The sequence below is a fragment of the Rhipicephalus microplus genome, chromosome 9 (assembly GCF_043290135.1).
Source record: "Rhipicephalus microplus isolate Deutch F79 chromosome 9, USDA_Rmic, whole genome shotgun sequence".
Classification (NCBI taxonomy): domain Eukaryota; kingdom Metazoa; phylum Arthropoda; class Arachnida; order Ixodida; family Ixodidae; genus Rhipicephalus; species Rhipicephalus microplus.
In genome coordinates, this window is record NC_134708.1 from 38,496,227 (window position 1) to 38,522,350 (window position 26,124).

The window sequence follows — 26,124 nt, forward strand, 5'->3', positions numbered from 1 at the left end:
TTGAAAGAAATATGAGACAAAGACTCATTTGCGGGCCGTGGGCCGCAAGCGAGTGGTTGGTGGGCCGCATGCAGCCCATAGGCCACGTGTTCAGGATCTCTGATCTCAAGGCCTCACTCAATGTGTGTGCTGTCTCTGCCAAGAAAAAGTGATGCAAAGCTTGTGTGCATACCAATTGGGCCCAACTAAAGATAAGCAAGGATAAAATAATAGTGTATTAAGGTAAACGAATACATAGAAAATGTATCTCAATTACAATACACTTTATTTAATAAAATGACACTGCCTTGTGTAAAGATGCAAAACAATGCGTGAACTTTGTGTGAGGAGAGAAAAAATATTGCAGTTTCCCGCAGCAAAAACAAGTTTTCTTACTCACAGTACAAATTTGATGATGACAAGGATTATCAATGTATACAACATGTGATGCCAATTTTACTATATTCGAGAACAACACAATACATGGGTAAAAAGAGATACAAGAAATTATTACACGCAACCATTTACATGCCGCATTCATGATGCACTAGCACACATACATCAAACGTGGTATTGCGAGACATGACTGCATGACAAGCATGAATGACGGATGGTAAAATGAACATCACGATATCCTTGTCATGTACAACATGATTTACATGCCACACTCACGGTACGCTCACAGCCATTTCGCTAACTTGATCAATACACCGAATTTGGTATTGCATAACGTGACTGTAATCAACATAAATGGCAGGTGTTAATATTAAAACCATGAGATTCGTGTCATGTCAGCATCCACGGTCAGAGTGCATGTGCGGCCAGTTTGCTCTCTTAATATAGTACACTAAATTCGGTATTGCATGACATGTTTGTATGATGAACATAGATGACAGCTTGTAAAATGAAAATCGCGACGTCTATATCGTGAGCAATGAGATTTACATGCACGCTCATGGTGCACTCGTAGCAAGTTCGCTAGAATGACATACACCAAGATAGGTATTGCGTGATGCGACTGTATGACGAACATAGATGACAGGTGGTAGCTAGCACAAAAGTCACGGCATGCATGTCATTTACGCAAGTGCTGGGTATATTAAATACACATTTATCTTAAATACTCTTTGGGTATTTTGCATCAGTATAGGAATACGTCTCTTTAAAAGAGCATCCGTATCTGTATTTCCGATACGTTTAATAATGCATCGTGTATTTTGAGATACAAGACAGTGCTGGGGAAACACCACCATAAGAAACAATAGACATTGGCTGAACTCTACTTTTCAAGCTGATGCTGCTGCCATAAAGCCCCCTGAATAAAACCGATGACAGCTACATGTTTATTTTTCCATCAGAGTGGTCCGGCATGCACAGGCAATTAGGTCTGCACATTCCTAAGAGAAGCAGTCAAGTGATGGCGATCGAGCCATCTCGACAAAAACAAGTGCATGAAGACTTGCACGCAGCTGACATTTCTTTTTCGACATTTTTTTTCTTTTTAGTTCTGTTGGTGCAATGACACTTGTCTATAGCCACTGCACTGAGCTGATTATCCAAATTGTACAAAGTCTTTAGCTTAAATTCTGAAGCGGCTATCGTGTCATTATCTAAGTTTGTCTTGCATGATGGACGGTTGCAAAGCATCAGGAATAAAAGAATGGGGCTGCTTTGCGTCTTGCCGATACATGAGCTTGGCTTGCATACAATGAGATTGACTTATATGATGAAAATTATTTTTAAAAAAATCATCAAGATGCTAGAAAGAGGGCTTGAATAACATAATACCAACTACTTGGTTTTTTTCACGAGTATCCCCACCTGCCTTTTTATGCTATTTGGCAAATTTTTATGCTATTTTTCACGAGCTTTGAGTTTTCTGTTATCTGACCTTCACATTGAGTTGACGATCTATCATGCTCTATTCTAATAGCTTTTAGGGGTGCACCTGTATCGTGTTTATACAGGTTGTTTCACGTAACTGGAACCAAATATTTACAAAAGAAGTGGTTAAACTCAAATGAATAAAACCAACAACATGGTGTACCATCACGTTGCTTTCGCTAAGGTATTTTTATATTGTGCTTAGTCTGTTAATGAGCTATGATGAATTATGCAGCATTACTGATATTCCTTTAAGGCTAAGTGCACTTCCTCAAGTTGGAAAGTGCACTCCAAAATTAACGTTTCAAATTTTTTTGTGCAATCGTATGTGCTGTATGGCGATTCTTTCTAGTAGTTGCACCCTGTATTCACTGTGATTGTTTAATATAGAACCACCTTACTATTCTAGTTTTCCCATTTTATGCTATTGTCAAGTGTTTATCTTTTCTTTTTGTTGTTACAATAAGCTGGCAAGCAGAGCTATAAGTTACAACACTGTAAATAGCAGCAATATCCTGCTGAACCTTGTGTCACAACAATATGTCCGAGACGTTTTTGGGCGCCATAAGCTCTCTTGGAGAAGAAATTGTAAAAGATTGCATGTTAGTGATTATGTTGCTAACAAACGCTTTTTGACGGTAGATAAGTAGGATATGAAAAATGATTGCAGTTTTATGTCCTGAATGAGTTGTGACCGCTGAATCTATAGTTATCATCCTTGCACAATGTGTAAAAAAAAAAGGATATTACTACCGTTAATGTTGCTGCTCTACAATAGTGAGTTGATGCAATATTGCAAAAACGGTAATATAATTACGGCAAAGGTAAGATTGCACAGCAGTATTTATGCCATTATGCGGAGGTTTCCTATTATCGTTCCTGCGAGATCATGGCAGGATCCACTGGCTGGTAGCCAAGTAAAGCAACAACGTTCATCAATTACAAGAACATCATGCAAAAGCCACTAACAGCATAGTGTATGAAGGGCTGTCATGATTAAGTCCCGACAAACAAATGCAAATAAGTTGCATCGGAATGAAGTTAGTATGCTTTGAACAAGAGAGACACAAACAAATATTTTGTTAATGTTAAACAAATCTGGTTGGAATTAAGAAATTTTCAAGTAGGTAAATGCCTTTGAACGTAGGCCTCCACTGCTTCGACAGACCGAATATATAATGGCGAATTTTCAAATGTATCAAAGTATCTTAAGATATAATTCGAAAGTATTGTATTAGATACAATAAATCTAGAAGCATCTGTATCTGAAATACTTTGATGCCGAGGATTTTAAATCTTATTGAGATGTGTTTTCAAAGTATCTTTGCTCAGCCCCGGTTTACGGCATCACGCTCATGGCAGTTTTGTTAGCTTGATATATATAAAAATTGGTATCGCACGACGTGACTAAATTATGAACATGAATGACAGTTGCTACCACACAAATAATGATAAGCATGTTATGTACAGGGTAATTTACTCCTTGCTGGCTGCTTCACATTACCTCTGTGCCTACGATGCATGAGATCTGCTGGTTTTGTCTGGAATGTTGGCAATAACGTTTTAGAAGTCGGGACAGTAAGAGGACACGTTTTCTGAGAGTGGGCCAGTAAGCATATTACACTTTGCTTTCGTTGTGTTGTGATTTTGCCTTTGTCAGCCTAGCAAAAGCAATACCATTGAAATATTAATAGGCTCCGACAATTACTGGCAACCTGCGAGTGGTGATGAGATACCCACGTGCAAAAAGTGGAGGGACTTGAAAGCTGTGCATGCTAGATCAGAAAGGACTGTGCAAGGGCCACTTCCATTTCCAAGAAAAACCACTCACTGTTCTGCTGAGAACATACGTTGGAGAAGACACGTGGTTCGGAGGCTCTCACAAAAATTTGGGATCCAGAAAATATAACTGACAGAGCTTACAAGAACCGACAGCTGGGATTGTTCGTAAAAATTCATGTTAAAGCTGGTAGCGCAAAGGAACGACACAAGCGGGAAACAAGCACACTGAAGTTAGCACTCGTCTCGTGTCACTGTTCCTTTGCACTGCCTGCATCGACATGAAGTGCCGGAGCTGAGGAGGATTTTATGTTGGGCAGCAAACTCAAGCCAGAGCCATTCGAGAGAAATTAGACGAAAAAAGAAGGATGCCATCAATTTCGACTTCTCTGAAGTGATTGATCTGAAAGAGAATTTCACTGTGCCTTGGATGTTTGAGGTGCAAGTTTGACGACTGCGATCACTTGGAGAAGAATGAGAAAACTATTCATGTGTACCCAAGAAAAGAGCCAGGAGAACAAATCTTCCATTCAAGATGAATATAAATTCGATATACAACATCTAGAATGGAACAGAAAACACCATCGGAAACCAAGTGGCCAAAATCCGCAAGTCAATGCTTCATGCGGCCCTTCTACCAAAGGAAAGAAAATTAGCCAGACTTGCTGCCAAGAGGCTTACCAGCTGAAAGAGTACATCCGAGAGAACCGCAGAGACATGAAACAAAATAGAAGAGCATTTCTTCAAGGTTCCCAGAGGTCTTGGGTCGAGATATACGAGGCCTTCCAAAATGTGCCACCACGATATTTACCCACAATGTCTGGACGGAAATGCCAGTGGAAAGAATAACTGTTACGAAACAGTTGAGTGTTTCACAGCGTAGTTATACAAGTTGCGAAACGCTGAATCAGATGTAAGAAAACAGTGAATGATAACGAACGAGCTTGCTCAGGAGGTTAAATGCGATAAACCGTCAATCCTTCGAACATTCGCTCGATCATCATACAAAGACGCGACACAGGAAGTGTGGTGTGATTTCGTATACACATTATATGCACAGCCCTCAGCTCAGGGTCTGCTTGTCAATGAACCCGCGCTGCTTTGGCTGCACAAGCCCCTGTCACTGTCGCCGCCTCGCTGCTGCTGGCTTGTGCTTGCTGCCAGCGCTGGCCCTCTGGTCTCACGAACTCTGACAACAGGGTCTTCGCGGCGAGTTCGGGCTGCAGCCGCATTGCGAGTCCTTACGCCGCTGCCTTGGTTTCTTCAGTGTTTATAGTAGAAGCTGAATGGCAGTATCAGAGGGCACCAAGTGATATACGGCGAAAGAGAAAGGAAGCGCGCCAACAGTAAGCGCTATACATGGGTGCAGCCCTCTAGCGGTCTCCTGTCAAACTAGAGCCCGTGCCAAGAGTGGACCACCATCAGAGTGGTGGCGTGCCACGTAGTGAGCACTCTTTAAATCAACGAAGAGCACAGCTGCGCCTCTAGCGAGAGCAATGAGACCTAGCGTACATGACGCTACGGTGAGAGACAACTCCCCAGCATAAGAAGCAAGCTCTTAAAATGGAAAAGAAAGCCTGCATCATCGCATGAGCTTTCGATTGAACTTTAAGGGCTGAATGCGACGAGATTTGCCTCAAACTAAAGACTTTTCATTGAAAACATGGCGTACCTTCGGGAATCAACACCTATTCATGCAGTGACCCAAATTTAATTCATCTACGGTTTTTCCTCAACAAAAGCAGATTCATACGTGAAAAAGGTCTGCCTTTGTCTTCGTTGGCCAGGTGGAGCCGAAGTTAACCACTGTGTGGCTGTTTAATTTTTAGAAGTCGAGTCGAGTGACGTCATTTACTGGGCACGGGGAGATGTACAATAAGGTGGTGGTCAAAAATTTCCAGGCCACCATCCCATGTATTCCTATGGGGACATGCCCTGAGAACTTCTGACCCTTCCCCCCCCCCTGCAACTTCATTTTTATCAGCCTAGAAGATTATTATTATTGCCATTGCTCCTCAAGAGCTACCGCTAGCTCGAGGGCACGAAATCCTCTGTTTCTGTTTCATTCAGTCATGTTCGATTGAAGTGTTCATTTCGGGCGTGCCCTCTGCTGTTCTGCAAGACACACTAGTAGCCGGCCTTGAGATCTACCACAGGGTGTGTTCCAAAAGTAGCTTCACTCGTCCACATTTAGTGCATAAACGATCCCAGGTTAGGTGTTGATGCAGTGCTTCAAATATTTCTGCATTAACATTCACATGAAATTTTTATAAATTGAAGAATTATTGCGTTCAGGTTACTGCCTATTTAATAACTTTAGCAGCATGCTTTATGCATGCCCCGCCAAGGTGGTCTAGTGGTTAAGGTACTCGGCTGCTAACACGCAGGTCGCGGGATTAATTCTCAGCTGCGGCGGCTGCATTTTCAATGGAGGCGAAAATGCTGTAGGTCTGTGTGCTCAGATTTGGGTGCACGTTGAAGCCCCAGGTGGTCGAAACTTCCGGAGCCCTCCACTACGTCTCTCATAATCATATGGTAGTTTTGGGACGATAAATCCAACGTATCAATCAACCAATCAATCAAACTTTATGCATGCAGTGAGCTATAGTTGCTATGTTTACACGTGCATTTGGAAAGCAGCCTGGATAGTGTCTATTATGTTCCCCATACATATATTCTATTGTTTCCATGGTGTCTTGTGTATGAAGCTAATTCGTGGTAACCCTGACAAAGTGTCTGATCTCAGTTCATGTAGCATGGGCTAGTATTTTCATGTACCCGACTCAAATATCTCATATATGGAGCATGTGGCCCTTAATGAAAGAAGAGCTATCAATACAGACTGCCTGCTGATCTGGCAAGAACTTGAACACTCCAAACCTTGAGACATCACATGGCCGTACTTAGCACCAGCTTTCGTAACTGTCGTCGACCACATCAAGCACTCTTAGGTATTTTCCCAAAGCAAGCCAGCAGAAACTGTTCAGGCTGTCTATCTGAGTCTCCAAGTGAGTGTGGCAAGAGATGCCTTGTGACACGACTCCAGTTAGCAAGAAGTAGTTTCTCGCAATGAAACACTTTGCTGAACTGATCATTCTCAAGGCATCCTTGGACGACTTTCCCGAGGCTCTCGCAACACGCTGGACAAAACAAGGCTTTTCTAACAGTGACTCGAATGCAATGGCCCAGCGCTTGTTGACGCGAGGCTCGAGCACGAACTGAATGGCACAGTTCCACTTTTTCCTGTTGTGATCCACATGGTGGTTGATTCCAGCGAATAAACATTCGGTGCGACGTCTCTCATTGAAGATTGAGAAACCCGTTAGCGTGCCATTTGACCTCAGTGAGCGGCCGAGGCTGCATACGTCATCCAAGCAGCTCAAATCCACATCGATGCAGTTTATCCACAGCTTCTCCAAGAAATCACGGTTAAGAGCCACCGTCCCAAGGCTTCGCAGAATCCAATCGTCCAGCCTGTGGATGCTGAGTGAAATTTCAGTCAGTGTTATGTTGTCCCACAGACCTTCAACCACACCTACACAGCTACCCTCGGATATGCTGTCTTCCTCCATTACAAGCTTCCAGATGGAGGAGTTGGCATCTAGTGCTTCGCGCAATGCTTCCGCCTCGCTGACCGTGCACGTGGAGAATTTAACGTGGAGGCACTTGATGGTGCTGTTAGCGAGGACTTTGCACAGTCGTTGACAAGAGCTGCTGTAAGAGCCAAAGGCAGCGAGGTGCAGCTCCTCTGGACATAGAGCGGGCACCTTTAAGGCTTCTGTGAGGGCTGGAGTATATGTGTCGGGCCAGGTTGTTCTTACGCGGGCAAAACATTTGGCTGCCACCAGCTTTCCAGACAAACCAACTCTGTAAAGAGAGAAAAAAAAAGGGTGGAGGTTGGTGAAGGGAGGGCATTATTGCAGCTCTCTATTAAGATCTACACATTTAAAAACGTGACTGTCTTTGTGCATCTTGCAAAAAAGAAGCAAATACATAATAGTGTTTCACGATTTTGAAGAGCCTATGCAATTTCTTTTTGAAGAGTGGTTATCTGAGAGGCATGCCATCATAGGAAAGAGTCTCAAGAAACCTTTTTGTGTAAGCTTTCCTCAGTTCCACCCAGTGTGAAATCTGCAGAAACAGCAGAGCTGTAGTTATTCCGTGTTTCCCTAGTGATTTTTCGGGCGTGTCTGGGATCACATTATTTGTAGAAATTTATGGGAAAGGATGCCTGGCAGTTCTTGCCACACCTTACCCAGCTACTGTGTGTTTGCACGCTATTCATGCTCGAGACTCCCTTTCCCGTTTAGCTGCGCAGCTATGACTCTGCCTGAAAACTAAAGTCCCTAGAAATAACTAAAGTAGCGCCGTTCCTTTCAGTGTGCAGGCTTCTCCTCTCCTCGACGCTTGGTAGCCTTGGTAGTGCAAGCTTCATCTTGTCTGTCCTAGGTAGCGCATTTTTTTTTTTTGCTTCCACGATGACACTGGCTTACCCTACCCTATGTGCCGGAAGAGGGTATGCCTGTGTCCATCCTTTCCTGCTGGACACTCTAGAGACTTTGCTGCAGCTGTTGAGAGAGGAGGCAGAAATGAAAAGGCACACTCAGCACTACTTCCGTTTTTTAGGGACTTCACTACAAACAAGGCAGTTTATTTATTTATTTATTAGTACCTCAAACGCCCCGTGAGGGGTATTACATGAGAGGTGGGTATAGCTATTACATGATGGTTTCTATAGATGCCTTGAAGGATGTATGACTGGAGTGGTGCACCATGTCGGCAGGAAGACGGTTCCAGTCTTTTGCAGTTTGAACGAAAAATGACTTTATGTGGGTGGTAGTGCAAGCTGCTGGGGGAAAAACTGCTTTAGGGTGGTCATGACAAGATGAAGAGCGATGCAAGGGTTCGATATCATTCTGTCGGCGTAAAGGTAAATAGAACTTATGGAAAAGACATAATCTGGCAGCTTTGCGGCACTGCTCAAGGGTTTGAAGACGAAGACATGATTAGAGTTCGGTGACAAGGGTATGATAAGAATAGTCGTAAAGAACAAACCTAGCCGCACGATTTTGTATGGATTCCAGCGCGGGTGAGAGGTTAGTAAGTGGAGAGTTGTGTCATCAGTGGAGAATAGTTGTGTCATCTATGGCTGTATCTGGGAACCAGAGCATGACGTGAAGACACTTATCTGTCCTATGGCCAAGAACTACAACAGCTCCAGTGATACAAAAAGAACGGCCAGCTAGAAAGTTTCTGTATCTGTCTGAAAGGTCAGGTCAGGGATGTTTTGGCATCCTTGTTTTGCTAACTGCTATCGTGAAAACTTCTCTAGAATAAGGCATTTAATTACGTTCCGACTAATTTCATGAAAGGAGGTAAGGATTGTTTATTGCCAAAAATATCTACAATAATTTGTGTAATGCCTCAAAGGTAATCGGAATGAGACAGCCTAGTAATTTGAATGACACAGACCCAATAGCAGCCACTTCATAATGAATCAAATAGACAATGAGGCCAATGAAATGGGGAGATACATTTTTCGGCTTTTAAAAGGGTACTGACAAAACATTTTGCAGGGGAGATAGTCTGTGGGATCGATTTCTATGAACATGCATATATCATCTGCAAAATATCAATGGTGCATATTGTTTGGGAGATATTTTAATAATTTTAGAAGTTTGCATGCATGAACCAGCACTACAAGCCGCACCTCACTGCAATGACACCTTTGAAAGTGACTCGGCAGTGACCCCCCTCCTTTCCCAACGTCGGTACAAGTCATGATGCCATCATAGCCACCATTTTCATTTTGCTGTGCTTGTGGCAGCAGACTACTTTTCAACGGCTGCTCGCGAATCCATGGAAGCAGCGCATGCATTGAGTTTTGCGTTTGGCAACACTGCTTTCACATTTTTTGTTTCAAAAGACCTCTTGATGCAGACTATGCAGAAGTGTGCCACTGTTCTGTTCGCTGACATCCTAACTGTTGCACTCGCTAAGTCGAATACAACAGAACCCTTTAGTGCCTGAATGATGAAACTGCCGAAGAAAATAAAAATTGTTGTCATTTTCCAGGTTTAAATAGCAACCTTAAAGAATTACACAGTCAAATTTATCTAAAGTGCACCTTTAATGCATACTCTTATGAATGTCGTGAATTCTCCGCATGCCACAGAAGCAAGCACCTTGCAATAAAAGAGGTACTTCAGAACTACCCAATATGTGGTGTGTCACACCTTGAACGCGTACAGACCAAATAAACACAATTATTGAAGGCAGAGCTTGCATCAGCCTGGAGAGCAAGAACGAAGAAGTTAGCATTCTGACACGTGATTTGCGCTCTCTGCGATTAGCTACACAACAATTGGTTCTAGCATAGAATACCTTACATGAGATAGCGCAAGATTTTTCATGCTGAAAGCTATATTCCCCGTGAGTACTTGACAGCTGGCATTAAAGGTGGCACACGCCTTCCGTGACTCGCACGATTGAAGTTTTTCAGTACGTTGCGAATTAGCGACACCACGCAGTAAAGCGTTAAGAATTCCTGAGAGGCCAGCCTAGATGACCGAAGCGTGCCAGCTGATCGCCTACACATGCTCCACAAAGGCGGGGTCCCGGCTCATGACATCAGTACAGAGTGCATGCCGACTGAGTCAGCCTTGTATGAATCTGCCTTTGAGAGAGAAATGCTGCAGAATTCTAAATCTGTGTCTGAGTATAAGGGTCGATAGCTGCACCTGGCAGCTTGTAGTTTTTGGAGCTCTCTCACACAAAAACTGAGAATCGCAGGTAATAAGGAGCCTGTCATTATGTGTCGTGTTTTGCAACAATGTGCCATGTTATGATTATTAGGCCCCCAGCAACACATTGCAGCACAAAAATGCGAGGCCAAAATTTTGTACCAGTACCTTTTTAAATGTAGAGTAGGGATTACGAAACAAATGCAAATTAATTACCAAAAAAAAACTTGCTGTTGGCCAGCATCAATATTAAAACCTCCAAATGACACATCCGATGCTCTGTCAAATGAGCTGTGGCAGCAGTCATTCCCCATCCACTCCGTTGGGGATTACTGCACGTACATCCTGGGAGTGTTAGCCAGAGCCACTTTTAGCCATGGGGATCAGTATAGAATACTCCTTTACTGCCAGTTGGCAAGGTGTAACACATACTCTTTTTGTGAGCTGGCAACTGACCAACATATCTAACATGCTACCTAAAATATATCTAGACTTTCACTATGAAAGAACAAAATAAAGGAGATGGATCAAAGGGCTAGTTTTTTGTTGGGCACAACCTATTAAAGCCAACAAGGTAGTGAAACCATAGCTGCATTGTCTGTTCATCCATTGTCCTCCTTTCATTCCAGCAGCCACTAGTCGGTCAGTTATGGCAAAATTTGCCAAGCTAGTCCAAGTTGTTTGTTGCTATTACCTTAAGTCGCTACGATGCTGGCAGTTTACGCTAACTCTGTACACAAGTGCTTTGGGGAGCTAGTTGGTGCAACATTCAGACTGAAAGATAACTATGCAGGAAGTCTTCTATTACTCTGAATAGAACACTGACCATTTCTTTTATTATTATTACTCTAAACATAACACTGTCAACTTCTCTTATTATTGTTTCATCTCCTGCACAGATTTATTTGTTTCAAAATACCTTAACAGTGCAACAATGTCATTCAATTTTTGTACTTACTGCTCATGCACGAAGTTATCGTCGCAGGGAACCGCCAGGATCTTCAAGGTATCATTGGTTTCAAGTGCGCTGCATAGTGTTAGCACTATGCCAAAGTTGACGATACACTGAGATACATCGAAGCGCTCCAGGGATCCGTTGCGTGCCAATCCAGCAGCGACTTCTTCAGCAGCAAAACTGGTCCAGGTGCAATGACGTACCTCCAAGCTGCGAAGTCCAGCATTGTGCACCAGAAGTGCGTTCAACGGCATGCCATGGTGCTTTTCCAACGACATTGGTCTCTTCTTGTCGCCACTCAGAATCAGAGACTCGAGTGTGCCATTGCACTTGAGCAGTTGAAGCAGCTGTCCGAAGTTTAGGCTGGCACATTCGAAGTGCAGCTCCGTGAGAGAGAAGCTTGCACTCAGGCTATTGCATAGCGCACTTAAGATGCGCTGGTCTCGTGTATTGTCTTGGAGAGATAGCTTCTGGAGAGATTCAGTCGACTGCATAACTCGTTCCAGTGCTGTGGCGGCATTCAGAGTCGGCTGTCCGAATAGCGACAGCTCGGTCAGGGCTTCGCACCGGCGGAGGGAGCAAACCAACTCCACCGGTATCTCGGGGTCCGCATCGTACGCGGAGAAAGAGACTGCCCGCAGGCTTTCCCTGTTCGCCTCAATGAGCTTCACCAATCGCGACGTAGAGGCGTCGTCGAGGACGAAGTCTTCGATGCGCAGGCTCCTTAAAGTGGATACGTCCCCGACAACGTCCAGCAGTAATGTCCAAAAACGAGCCGCGTCTCCTGAAATCTCGATGTACTCGACGGCGCAACCCGAACCCAGCTCCAGTACTTCAGACGTAGAGACGGTCCGGCAATCGAACGCGCTGTGGCAAATGCTGAGCCTCTTGATGCACGCGTGCTGGCGCACAAGGCACGCCAGAAGAAGGGCCGTGTTGCAGTCGACGGAGTTGGCGTAAATGTCCGCGTAGGGTTCAGTGTCGCGCGAAGTGCGCAGGCACAAGCGTCCGGGCTCTTCCTCTATCAGTTCGAGCCAGAGAGAGGCCAGGGCGGAGTTCCAGTGGTTGACTTCTTTGCAGAGCCAGCAATCTTCGGATGGTGGTGAGGACGTGCACGGCTTGGCTGTCGCCGACAGAAACTTGCGAAACGGACCATCAATGAACGATACGGAAGAAAACATAACCGGAGAGGACGACATTTTGTCCGATGCGGCAGCCGGAATGTTGACGCGCCGTCGATTCTACGACCGGCCAAGCCGGGTAGATATTTTTCACTGTTGTTTAAGCGGCACAAAATCTGCACTACTACGGCAACGGCTACCCATGCTAACACATGCGAACGCTACAAGCAAGCTGCAATGTGATTGCAAGTTTGTTTACTTTCTCGCGTACTGGTAAAATGGCAGTAAGTAGGCTTCGGATGGCGTTGGGTCGCAGGGCAGCTATAATAAAATTTCAACTGCAAAGACGTCGTCGTCGCATCTTTGGTTCGAAATACTGAAATAATGACTACGTTTCAGTTTATAGGTCGAAGGGTGCGCGTGTTTACAGCGGTACGACGTGCAATCGACATAACTATGGCCTCTAAGATTGACATCGTCTCAATTTTCTTATTAATTTTTGGTTATTTTCAAGGTATTGGTTTACCACGTTCTTACTAAGTGTAAGCGCTGCAATATTTGCACTACTTGTGGTCATTTAAAAACCGCCTATGAAGATTGCCTTCAAGAAAAGGCGGATAGAAGTTGTTTGCTTCCTCCATGGATGATAGCGAAATAGTGGCCTACGTACAGTGTACTGGTACACTGTAGCCTACGCAAAGAATTGTGGGCTACGGCGCTCGTCTGCATCTACTTCCGGTTCGAGATGCTGTGCCGCCCGACGGGCATTCTTGCCAGTGCCGTCGCTCTCCGAGTGTTCCACTTAGCGCTTGCGGAGGCCTTTCCTCGCAAATCGCTGCTTTAAACGTGGGAGTGCTATGCTGCTCAGATGAATAAATAAATTCAGTCACTACGAGATAGTTATAATGGTACGAGTGGCCATTTCTTATTCAAACAGCATGCACCTCCGGACACATGCACGTTGCAGCGAAGGGTGTTCTCGCGCGTTTTCTCGCTTAGAATTTTTTTTCTGTCCACCCATAATGAAACGTCCATCCATTTGTTTTCATGCTGCTCACTTGTAGAATTTAGTGAATGGCCGCAGTAAAGTGTCTCATTCTAAAAATCAAATGTTCTCGCAGTTTTGTGGCTTTTTTCCCCCTCAATCTCCCTTTATTGGAGATGCCATATCCTCACACACTCAAACATTGCGTTTCATTGCATGCTCAACATATACATGTATTTGTAAAAGCAAAACAAGTCTGACCCAATAGAGACGTCATACCATGCATGCAACTCTTTGCTTCTAAAGAGAGTTCAATCGTTTTACGTCCTGCGATATCTTTAGTTTTGCGCCATGCGCATAGCTTTCATGCGCTCAGTTGTTTCCATAAGCTTAACAGGCAGTAGGGGATGCAGAATATAGGCTATGCAAATATATTGTATCGGCGCACTTTATCGGGTCCAGTACGCATACTTATGTAGTCAACCTAGTTGACATTTCACAGCATGTATTCATATGTGCACGTGATTTTGAGGCGGCCATCATTCGTGGTAGAAAATAAAAAAACCGAGGTGATTCTGAATAAGATTACTGCGCGTTTTAAAGCATAAATGCGCTCGAAACCTGCCTCTCATTGTTCCTCCGCTTCACCCATTATCACTTCCGCTTCGTTCTTTCAAATGCGCGAAATATCATGTATTCATTCACAAAAGTATCCTAGAACACAATAACTACACAAGGGGCAACAAACGCGTCGCAGAATTGCACGTGTCTCCTTCTTCATTGCACTCCGCAGCAGGCACCTTGAAGCGGCGAAGGGATATGCCTCGAACCGGAAGTACCATAGCATACGACACACCATTTTGCTATCATCAAATTCCATAATGCTGTTAGAGTTGTGCCGAATGAGGGAAACCATGCGGTGTTTCTTCCTTTTCTCCAAGCACCGAAGAATGCTACGAAGCTCCGCCAGGTCAAACTCATTGGAGGCTAGAAGCTCATCAACTGCATTGATGCTGTTGGTGTTGTGTCGCCGTCTAGCTGTTCTCGTGTTTCGCAGGCGTTCCATGGCATGGAGTTTTTCCCTCCTCCAAGTTATATGGTCTTCCTTGAAACCGGGTCGACTTTCTGCACCAATGTAAACCCCCAAGACTTCTTTCGTAGAAAAACGGGTTTAAAGGACTAATACGCCTGGAGATGAATAGCAGAGCGAACAACAACCTCACATGCCACGCGCTATTCCTTGTTCCTCCCGTGCCCACAATGTCCAGTTTTTAACAGCGTTGACATGACTTCAGTGTTTTTTTTCCCCTGGTTGTGCGCACCCAGCCAATTGACACAGCAAACCAGCTGGCGGGCCAGCACGTATTACGATTTATGGAGGAATGAGCAAACTTTGGAAAATAACTCGCCGTGAAGCTATGCGGCTCGCTCTTCTGGCAGCTCCCGTAGAGCCCCTTTTCCTGGTACTATCAGCCCAACATGTAGAGATTCATAACTATAGTGAACTAGATGTATTCATAAGAAAACGCGAGTATAAGCAGAACAGCACTGCACCTCCAAGACTCGATCCTAGTGTGCTTATTCAACAGCAACAATTATTTCCAAGTTCCTAGCCTTATGTCACACAGCAATGATCAATAACAAGCAACTCTAGTCATTTGCAAACATTTTAACCGACATTTCATGTCCAGGACTGATGGTCAAGCGCCAGGATGCCTCTTTCTAGAGTTACTTTTCTCGATTAATAATTAGTCAGAGGTTACTAGTTCCAATCAATATTGTGAAAGAATAATGAGCTCTAAAATTTCCCGTTCTTTTCTCTGGATTGTGCAAGGTCATACCCCATGTATGACAAGATCATACCCCATGTATGAAAGAACAGTTAATTGAGCGGGTGAATGCGTGTTTTTGTTTTTCCACCATAATCCTCTTTCCAATGTTGCTGTCACAACTAAGATAGGACACTGAAATGACATTTGGCAACAGCCCAAGTGTTGTCACTGCCAAACCACAGAGGCCGCGTCATAGAAAAAAACACACAACAGCTTTTTGGAACATTTATTGGCAAGTACTACGGACCAGACAAAAGTGAAGGCACGATGGCATGATTAGTTAGTGTCCGTAATAAAACATATATTACAGTTTCTAAAAGAAATTTTTCAGGTACTCAAATTATAGTGCTTATAAATAAAAAAAAATGTTACATTTTATAAAAGAAATTTTTCAGGTACTCTGAAATTAAAGTGCTCATAAATTAAAAAAAAATGTTACATTCAGAAACAAAGCTTATAAGCCCAGCTAGCTTTCTCCAATCTGAGCAGCTAAGAAAGTTACACAAATGAGACATGTGTCTCATTTGTACAAATAACTCAAAATGCAACTGTTCTACTCGTATAGCAGCACTGTTTCTCAAGCAATCTGGTTATATTGAGGAACTGGCACTCTAACAAACAAAAACATTTCTGATGTCAAGTTTTCCAGAGAACGCTTTAGCAAAGTTGGCAAGCCTTTAGGGCCAAAGAAGTAATGGTGTACATATAGAGTACCATAAAAATACCAAGCACAAGAAACACAGAGATTATCGTTCATCACACACGTCGGAAACTCTGAGGAACTGTGCAATTGCTTGCCAGCAATAATCGTTCAGGGCGTCCACCTGGGTTTGTGTGCTCGGATGGCACTTTACCGAAAACTTCACTACCCCTGTGAGGTAGAGGTAGTGTGAATGTATGTATCTGTCCGCTGCCTCAACGGCTGCCAAGGCTTCTTGCTCAGACATTCCAGTGACCTCGGAAAGCTGCAACACGAATGAAGGACCTACACGGAGAGTCTCAAACGCCTGGGCGGAGCGTTTCGTCAGCGTTATCCGCATCACAAACTTTGCCGCCAAGTTAAGCAAGCCGACGTTTCGTCCGATCGCCTCCCGAATACGGAGCGTGGCACGATTTCTTGGCAAGGACGTGGACACGAAAGAAGTCACAACATTGTTCTCAGCGAGTCCCCGAGATATCATCTCTACTCGCTTTGTTTCAAAATGCTTAGAGTAAACTGTAATCGATGTCAGGGTTCTGTTCTGTCTGAGCATCTGGGCAAACAACTTGGAAGCGCGAAGTCCAATTTCAGTTGCAAACAGGGTCAGCTTGACCACCGTTGTATTGACAAGGAGGGCCTTACATACATCGCAAATGAACGAGCCATCAAATGAGCTCATGCCCACCTCTAATTCCAGGTCCTTGATGGACCGGTTAGAGATCAGCGCATTGCGCAGTGCTTGCCCCAGGTGACAATCGTAGTGCTTTGCTTCCATCTTCAGGACTCTGACCATGGTGTTGCTGGCAACAGCATCAAAAAGTAAGCACAAAAGAGAGCAGGAGAATTCGTTCAGGTCACCGAGGTCAAGTGTTCGGAGTGACTGGGAATCCGCTATCAGTGCTATTGTCAGGGGTGTCAGGTCAGCATCCACCCACGGCAGTGCAATGCGGCCATAGCACTCTTTCTGGCTCAATCGACGAGACAGCTCCAACCTGTAAAGCAAAACCATTATGAACATAGCTGGAGGCATTGAAACACTCTATGCGTCACATTGTTAAGGGTCACTAAAGAGCGAAACATCTCTCGTACCACTAAGTACAATTTCACAATCCCAAAAACACCACTTTTACCACGAGACAACACTGCGCGAGCAAGAAAATGCCAAAAAAGTAAATGAGGGTGGGGACGCCCCCCTTTAGATTCCCGCCCCAAACACCACGACGTCGCAGATTTCGAAAATGTTTACTGGATCTTACGTGGCTTCTAATCGATAAAAATGAAGTGCATTGTCATGTGTAAGTGCCATAGACTTGGCATACAAAGCTTCCGAAAATTTAATTCAGCCAATGTCATTAAAATATGAAAAATACCTTTCAAAAGTTTTTATGTCGCAGACGGAGATTTCGGCAGGAAATTTAAAAATGAAAGTTCAACTATAATTTTCTCCACCAATATTGAACTCATGATAGTGACACATATGGCATTAGAGTCGTCAGAGTGCAGTTTGTCAATCTAGGCCAAGTCATCGTTTCTCTTAATTGTCCCTTTAAATAAGACAAACATTAGAACCCATTTCAGCAACTGGTTTTCTTAAGTACAAGTTACTCAAAAAAAGGCCTTCCAAGCCCCTTATGCAATATTTGGCGTAATAGTCATTTTTTTTGCTTAACCTTTCATTCACGTCTAAAACAGGAAGGAATAAACAAGCAGAAAGATAGGGAGGCATTCACATCTACTGCCACAAAGAGATCATAAGAAGATCTGTCAGCTGACTGGGCCTGCTAATGATCATAATTTTCTGCTTTAAAAGACTATAAACCTGAGCTCGTTGGTATGGCTTCATAGCAGGTAACAGGGCAGATACCCCCTCCCCCCCTTTGTGATTAACATTTCCCAAGAAGCTTATATATTTGTAAACATACAAAATTAATGTCGACGTTCTTAGCCAGTGCCAAGGCCTGTCACTCTTTCTTTTCCCACGTATATGCTCTGTCCCCCGATACGAAATAAATTGTGGGTTTTTACATGCCAATACGATTCTGTAGAACATTTGGTTTTTAGCAAAATGCTCCGCCATCGCACGGTACATGGGCCTCAAGCATTTCTCTTCCATCGAAATTCGACCTCTATAGATGGGATCAAACCAGTGACCCTTGGCTTAGCAGCGAAGTGCCTTAATCCCTACATAACCATCACAGGGCCTATTGTTTCAAACAGGTACAGCAAACTGAAATATAGCAATATACTATTATAAAGAAAAAATACATCAAGGATGAGGAAAATGAACATGCACACAAAATATAGGAAAATTGTTAAACAGAACCAGTGTCTCACTTTATGAAATATTGGTAGAACAAGTTGATGGCCTTGTACAAAAAGGCCAATATTCAGTTGACTTCCATCAATAAAGTACCAGATAAAAAACCTTGCCATAATTGTTTTCTGCCAAAAAAATGCTTGAAGGCTAGCGAAAACACTGCATTTAAATGCAGTGTTTTCGCAAGCCTTCAAGCATTGAATTGCATGAGGGGCATTCAAATCCTTTAATTAAAGGATTCGAATGCCCCTCATGCAATTCGGGTCACCTGGCCCTATTTGAGAACTTCTCGCACCTCGTTGCAGCTATTCATGGCCCAAGATGTGGCGCTATGGTTCTTTCATTGTTGTCTCACTTGGCTGCCATGTACAGACAACAGAAGTCACATCATGTAGTTTGTTTAGTTTGCCGCGTCTTCAAGGAAACAGTGAGTTGTGGTAAAATGGGAAGTCCTCATAAGCACCACAATAAGCACATAAGTGTGGAACAAATGTTTCCTGAAATGATAAGATGAGTGGACAAAGTGGAGCTATGCCAACTGTAGGTTAAAACAGTTAAAACCTCAAATGCTAGCTGCGATTTGTTCAGGAGCCATGTAATAACAGTGTTTGGTAAGAAAGCAAATAAACAGTGTGCTTATACATGAAATATGTCAAATTTTTTGGTGTAGCAAATTATGAGCTATCGGCACATTTTTCTTCTATTCTGTGTTTTATTAAACTCTGTCTTGTGCTGTTGCATAACATTGATTCATTAGTTGGCTGGATCAGAGGGCTTGACGTACAAAAAGCAGCTTGGGCTATGAAAGGCGGTGTGACGGGCTATAAATAATTTTAATATCTTATAATGTAGTTGCACTGAGCGAAATGCACAAACGGGCGATGGAAAATAGGCGAGGACGAGATTGCACACCTCTTGTCTTGTCCTACTTTCAGTCAGTCATTTGTGCATTTCACCCAGAGCAACCACTTTACAATGCATATCACTCAGTGCAACCACTTTACAATGCCGCACCAACTAGCCACTTAGTCTCTATTTAACATGCACCGACACCTCACAGCATGGCAAGCCTCACCATGTTGCTTCCATCAAAATGCGACTGCCATGGCTGGAACCAAAGCAGCGTTTTTCAAGTCGGCAGCCAAACTATCATAAATTCTGGTCAGAGCAGCTTCTTTATGAATGAAGTCAAGTACATTAATCACTTTAGATTTGTTAAGTGTACACAAGTGAAATAAGTTAGACTACAGATACAGAACAAAACAGCGGTCAGCTTGTTTCGCCAGCAAATGCAGCTCCTGCATGTGTTACGTACCTCTCCTGATTAGATGCTGCAGTTAGTCCAAAGCTGATGCTCCTTAGGATGCGATTATTCTTCAGAGAATCGCAGAAAGACATGACAGCTCGAGCACCACACCAGTTGTGCGACACGTCCAGTTTTTCGAGCGTGTCGTTTTTGGCAATCGCACTGGCAAGTTCCATGACACCCGCATCCTTTAGACTGCAGTGCGGCAGCAGTAACGTCCGCAGGCCTTTGTTGAATGTCAGGGCTCTGGCAAGGTGCTTCACTTCATCGAAGGTCATTGTGCAAGAGTCCAGGTCCAGCACCTTTAATGTCGTGTTGGTCTGTAGGGCTTCAAAGAGCAGTTCAAACTGCATCTGGCAGGCTTTCAAGCTCAGCTCTTCGAGAGATGTGCTGCTCTCCAAGGCCTTTGCAACGGGGTCAAAGGGTCCACACTCAGAGATGCTGTAGCGAAGGGTGAGCTTTTTCAGGCTCCGGAGGGTGCATACGACCTTTGCCAGGTTTCTCACATTGCGTTTGTTCAGGTAGTTGTGGTCGAACGAGAGTTCGGAGAGAGCGTGGCACCCGAGGACCGCTTTGAGAATGACATTTGTGTTGTTCTGCGAGATTTCGTTGCGCTCGAACCACAGATTGACGAGGTGCCTCCCGTTCTCCCGCAGGAGAGCGGCGATATTGTGCGCTAGGTCGCGGGAAGTGATGTCCAGTTTGCGGAACTCGAAGGTCTCGAGCTCCCTCAGCGTAGCCATGCCGTCGGCCAGCTCTCGTTCGCTGAACGGCGTCGAGTAGCCGCCCTTGAGAGTGAGATGACGCAAGCGCGCGCTCGACGCGAGCGCCACTTTGAGCGCGACCGTGAGCTTCTTGAACAGCAGACTTTCTACCAGGCATATCGACTGCACGCAGGCGTGCTGTTGGGGCAGCCACATGAAGAGGTATGCGCCACACTTCAGCGAGTCCGCACTTGTGTCACCTTTGGATCTCATGTCGATGGAACGCAGACTCAGGACCGCCGGTCGAATCTCGATTAGCTCGAGGCACACCGCCGAGAGGATCTTGTTCCACGGGGGTAATGCAGTCGACAGCCAGCAATCGCCGTCACTGTCGTAGCTGCAGGGTCTGTCGAAGTCGACGCCTTTGGAGGCGAGGAACTTACGGATGTACTGGACGCGGTCGTCGACGTGTGCAGCCTTTAGCAGCGGTGACTCACCGCAGCCATCGCCGTCCATTTTGACCCTCGGTTCTGTCACAAGTGCTTCCGAGTCTGGACACCGTAGCAACTGCGGTAAGGCGTGTCGCAGACTATACATCGGTGTTGACTGCCCGCCGAGCGTATCTGCCACTCGTCAATGCAGTCCAGGCCAACGTTTCTAGACTAGGTTGGTCCAGACCACGGCAACGAAGATAACGATAAGAGTGATAGGAGCACACACAGATATAAATATATATATATATATCTGTCGTGACTCAGGTCTTAGCTCACGCTCGCAAAGCAAGACACGACGACAGCAATCTCACGTGGTGTCGATGAGCATTCCCGTGCAATACTAACTGCGCATCGGGGGGCGTTCGGTGCACGCTGGCGCGTCATCGGGCGGTGTGAAAGCTTATCTTGCTGTTTTGCTCCCACGGCAACGTTTCGACAGCACGATATGCAGCAGTACAGGTCACAGAACACCTATATCCTTCCTCCGTGCCTATATACTACAACTTGTCAGCAGCCACCAGCAACGCGTTGCCTAAACCAACGCCTCCTAGATTTCCCGTGCCTGCCGGAAGAGCGCGAAACGCCGGTCAACTATAGCGGCGCTGCCTACGTAGGAGTAAAAGTCTTTGTACTTAGCCTTTGAGATCGGCAATTCTGACGTTTGTTACTAATTTTAGAGGATGCATTGTATTAAAAAAGTTGCTTGCTGAATGACGGCGTCACTTACGTAGGGTTAATTATAATTACGTTTACGCCTTTAAAAAATTTTAACGTTGTTTTTGTTACTTTTAAGCTCCAAAAAACTTAAAAACTTATTTGAAGACACTCCTACTTGAGTGGCGCCACCACCGTAGTTCTGACGACCGCCGCTTTCCAAGTGACCGCCGATAATCCGGCAGGCACAGGAAATCTACGAGGCGTTGCCTTAACACTGGCATAGCCTCCTAGATTTCTTTTGCCTGCCGGATTATTGGCGGTCACTTGGGAAGCGGCCGCCGTCGGAACTATGGTGGTGGCGCTACTTAAGTAGGAGTGTTTTCAAATAGGTTTTTACGTTTTTGAAGCTTATATGCAACAAAAAGTTTTATAAAGACGTAAACGTAATTATAATTCACCCTACGTAAGTGTCGTTGTTATAGATAACAGGCATTTTGCGCTCATTCAGCAGGCAACCCCTTTGATACAAGGCATAGCCTCTGAAACTAGCAAATGCCAAAATTGCCAATTTTAAAGGGCAGAGGCTGCTGCGCCCCCACAAAGAAACGGCTGCTGCGCTGCACAGAAGTGACGCCATGCATTTTCCGGTTAGGCGCTTCGTTTGAACAGTCGGGAGTGTCTAGCGGTATGTCTAGACGTTACGCTAAAAACCGTTAAAGTTACGTCCAAACGTAAAAATAAACAAAAAATGTTAGTTAGGTCCAGCGTGACAACAATACGAAATCGACTTGTTTGCTATCCGAAGTCTATCGGCAGCTGTGGCGTAGTTTGTTAGAGCAGCACATTGAAAGGTGGTGAGGTCGGTGGTTTAAGTCCCATTGCAGCCATCGTTACTTTTTTCTTTTTTTTTTGTTCACGCGTGTATTGTTTTAACATTTGCGCTTCCTCATAGCCTGACTTGCTGCTGCTGGTGGTCCCGTCCACAGACCCTTTAATATTGGATCGTTGATGACTCTCGCAGGATTGACTATATTTATTATGATAAAGTGTTTTGCGAATTACTGCTCTTAATCGACATGACGCAAAAAAGACACAAAAAACGCAAATGCAGCTGGCTGCATAGGTTTCTTTGGCACAGGTGTCGGGAAAGTTTGATTTCTACGGTTTATCAAAGTTTTGATGACATAAATGTGCACTGCAACGTAGTCTCGGGCAACTTTTTTATGTTGCTCAGTGTACCATCACGTGACGAGGTAACCGGCAGGCCGCTTCAAAATACTGACGTGCCACCGCAATGTTCTAGGCGATCAACACTTGATAGACGATGCCCAAGAGCAAGTGCCGACGGCGTTAGCCCATCTAACTACAAAACAGCTTGTCTGTCTTGCTGAATAACATGCACGGCCTGCGACAGCTCGGGAGCATTTACGTAGCAACGAATGAGAACGGCCGTACGTGTTCGGACTTGACAAAACAGCCGGCAATGCAGTAGATCTGGCCTTCGGAGATCGCAGGCTTCATAAGAACACTACAATAAAGTTGTTTCCAACCATCGTATGAACACTTCGCCGACGCACTAGAGTTTCATGCATGTGCGTTCGGTCAGTCACACGTGAACTGTGCGAAAGCATTTATTTCATCTTCGATCTTGCCCTTCACCACAAGCAAAACTCGGCAGCAAGAACACTTTCGTCTTTGACAGCACCACGCTTGGCATTGCAATCTACAAAATGCAGTACGTCCAACAACAATAATACGCACTTCATACTGAGAAACTTTATGGCGCACACACTCAGATGAAGCTGCGGCGTGGTGGACAGCCGCGCTACCACCGACTACCAGGTTCAACTGGGCATCGAGAAATCACATGAAGCAGCGACGACACAGGGCCTCCGGTCCTCCTTGGGGGTGGCCTAGGCTATGGCCACGATTTCATTGGAGTTTTCACCACCTATGTATACACACAGAACCACCACCACACACCGCAGGCAGCTACCCAGCTACCATCTCGCTGAGAGAGAGAGATTGACTTTATTTAAAACATATCCTGAGGAAGCTGAGAAAGGGCCATTCCGACCCTTAATTCAACCTCGAGGCTCTCCGCCTAGGATGGCGCTGACAGCCGAAGACTTGTAGCGATGTCCCGGGCCCTCTGGACCGCCTGTAGTTGCTGCTTGTATTCATTGCTCTTGAGGGCTTCCTGCCAAGCCTCTTGGGTATTCAGTTGTGCTTCGCTGTGAATAGGGCACAGCCAGAGCATGTGTTCGAAATTGCAATAGGGATGGTTGCAAAGGGAGCATGTGGGTGGTGTGTCGGGGTCGACTCTGTGTAAGGTGGAAGGTGTTATGTACGTACGTGTTTGCAATCTTCTTAGAGTTAGCGCTTGTGCTTTGTTAAGTTTTGGGTGCGGTGCTGGGAATGCACGTCTTTGTCCCCGGTAATGTGAAGTGATCTCGTGGTATGTGAGTGCTTTGTCCTGGCTGCAGCGATTCTCGTACCACTCACCCAGCGAGGGGTCGTTGTCCGCGGCGCGGCATGTGAGCTCACGCGCCAGGCGGTTGACCTCTTCGTTGGGATTGCAGTGGTCGAGTCCCGGTAACTGTCCCATGTGGGCTGGGAACCAGGATACGTAGATTTGAGCTTTCTCTTCTTTAACAAGGGTTTATTTGCTCTCGTACTTCCTTATTGCGTTAACGGTGAGTTTTCCCATGCTTCTAGCTACTAGGCCAGCCGCGAACGTTCGTGCCGCCGTCTTAGAGTCTGTGTATATTGTGGAGTAGGCTTAGCAGCTTTGCAAGGCTAGCGCAATCGCCATTTCCTCTGCTTCGTGGACATGGCTTGTTTGGACGGTTGCCGCGTTCATGAGGTTTCCGTCTATATCAACGACCGCTATGGCAAACGCCTCCCTGCTATAGTAGCGGGCGGCATCTACGAATAGCGCGTGCGTGTTGTGTTTTTTTTTTTTTTTTGCCTTGTTTATGAGCGCCCTCGCTCTGTCCTTCCTTCGCCCTTTGTTGAACGTTGGGTGAACGTTGCGGGGGATTGGCTCAATTCTAATGTGTTTCCTCACGTCATTACCAAGTTGTGTTTTTTTTCTCTGGTTGAAAAACTGGGCAAATGCCTGCGTCTCGTAGGATGAGATGGCCTGCCTGCGTCAACGACAGGCGTGTGATCTGTGCCACTCTCTGAGCCTCAAAATTTCTTCGGCTGTATTGTGCAGACCGAGTTGCTCGAGTTTCTCGTTGCTCGTGCTATTGGGCAAGCCGAGTGCGGTTTTCATTCCCTTGCGGAGCATGGAGTCGATTTTTTGGATTTCAGCCTTCCTATGCGTATGGTGGCGGTTCGGTTCGCCAGAAAGTCTTTAATGTAGTTGTAGAATTTCTCGCCTAGGTTTATGTGCGATATTTCACCCAGTATGTGTTCATGTTTTACGGTGTCAAAGGCCTTGGCGAGGTCCAGGGCTAATATGGCTTTAGGCGTGTGGAGGAGGCCGCAACATATGTGTTCTCTTAACATCAACATGGCGTCCTGCGTGGATAGTGCCCTGCGGAAGCCAATAATGTTGTGTCGAAAGAGCCCATTGCTCTCAATATGTTCCGTGATACGGTTGAGTATTGCAGGCTAGCTACTTTTCCAACGCAAGACTCGCAGTGTTTACCTTTCGCGAGCCGCAGCGCCCATGGCGCCCCCTGTATTTAAAATACTTGTAATATGTGTTTAGTTAAAAAACCTTAGCAGATTGACTTGTTAAACACCTGCATAGTAAAAGTTTTGTAGGTTTAACGCATTAGACATAAATAATTCACACATTTAACTAGCTTTAGGTAATAATTTTTGAAGTGACGTCACTTTCGTGCGGCGCAGAAGCCACTTCTGTGGGGGCTGGCTGCTGTGCCGCGCAGCGCAGGAGACGCTGCCATTTTAAAGACAAAGTAGAAAGACCCTCACCCCTACGTAGGTACCGCCGCCATAGATGACGGGCATTTCGCGCTCATCTGACAGGCAAAGGAAATCTAGGAGGCTATGGAAGCTATGACACCGGTATACAGTGTACTAGAAGTGTTGAGTGACGTGACGCGCCTCGCTGCCTGATCCCTTCCGCGTTGCCCGTAGCGGCGGTGCTGCAGTCGAATAGTACTGAAAGAGTCGCGCGCCGCGTGCAGGAGCTGCTATGCGCTTTGGCTCCTCCGTCACGCTTTCTTGATGCAGATTTCTTCGTACCTGCCCATCATTCATATCTAGCACATGATGCCATAGCCCTTGAAGTATGACACGCCAATCTACTGAATTTGAGCTCCATTAAAGCCCTTGTGAGATATCCAAAATAGTTCAGAAAGGGCGTGTCTTATACTGATTTCTTCTGTATTAACTCTTTTTTTGTTGGTCAGGAATCTACAATATACAGAATAACTGAGCCAATTTATTGGAAGTTAGCTGCACTCAGAAAGCTGAGAGATTGAAAAAAAAAGTACGGTTTCAAACGCACGCAGATCCAACAGGCCGTTAGTAAAGAGGGGAGAGGAAGGGAACCTGAACCCCTACACCTAGAAATGTTCTCGTAATTTAACTTTTTACTGTATACTAGAATATTTACACGCATTCACAGCGACCACCAATTGCGAAAGTTAGTAATTCTGCTGCACCCCCCCCCCCCCCCCAATAAAAAAA

The 26,124-nt window shown here is 45.2% G+C and overlaps 2 protein-coding genes across 2 annotated transcripts; both read right to left on the minus strand.

Annotated features, from left to right (window-relative positions):
• Nucleotides 1-246: 246 nt before the first annotated feature.
• Nucleotides 247-13,106, minus strand: LOC119163711 (uncharacterized). The gene is made up of 2 exons (XM_037415775.2): nt 11,344-13,106; nt 247-7,509 (listed from the first exon to the last, which is right to left on the minus strand). Exons 1-2 carry the CDS (start codon nt 12,537-12,539, stop codon nt 6,546-6,548), a joined length of 2,160 nt encoding a protein of 719 aa, XP_037271672.2. The 5' UTR covers nt 12,540-13,106; the 3' UTR covers nt 247-6,545.
• A 2,383-nt stretch (nt 13,107-15,489) lies between these two features.
• Nucleotides 15,490-21,148, minus strand: LOC119163712 (uncharacterized). Its single transcript, XM_037415776.2, has 2 exons — nt 19,611-21,148; nt 15,490-16,970 (listed from the first exon to the last, which is right to left on the minus strand). Exons 1-2 carry the CDS (start codon nt 20,900-20,902, stop codon nt 16,025-16,027), a joined length of 2,238 nt encoding a protein of 745 aa, XP_037271673.2. The 5' UTR covers nt 20,903-21,148; the 3' UTR covers nt 15,490-16,024.
• Between the last annotated feature and the right edge of the window lie 4,976 nt (nt 21,149-26,124).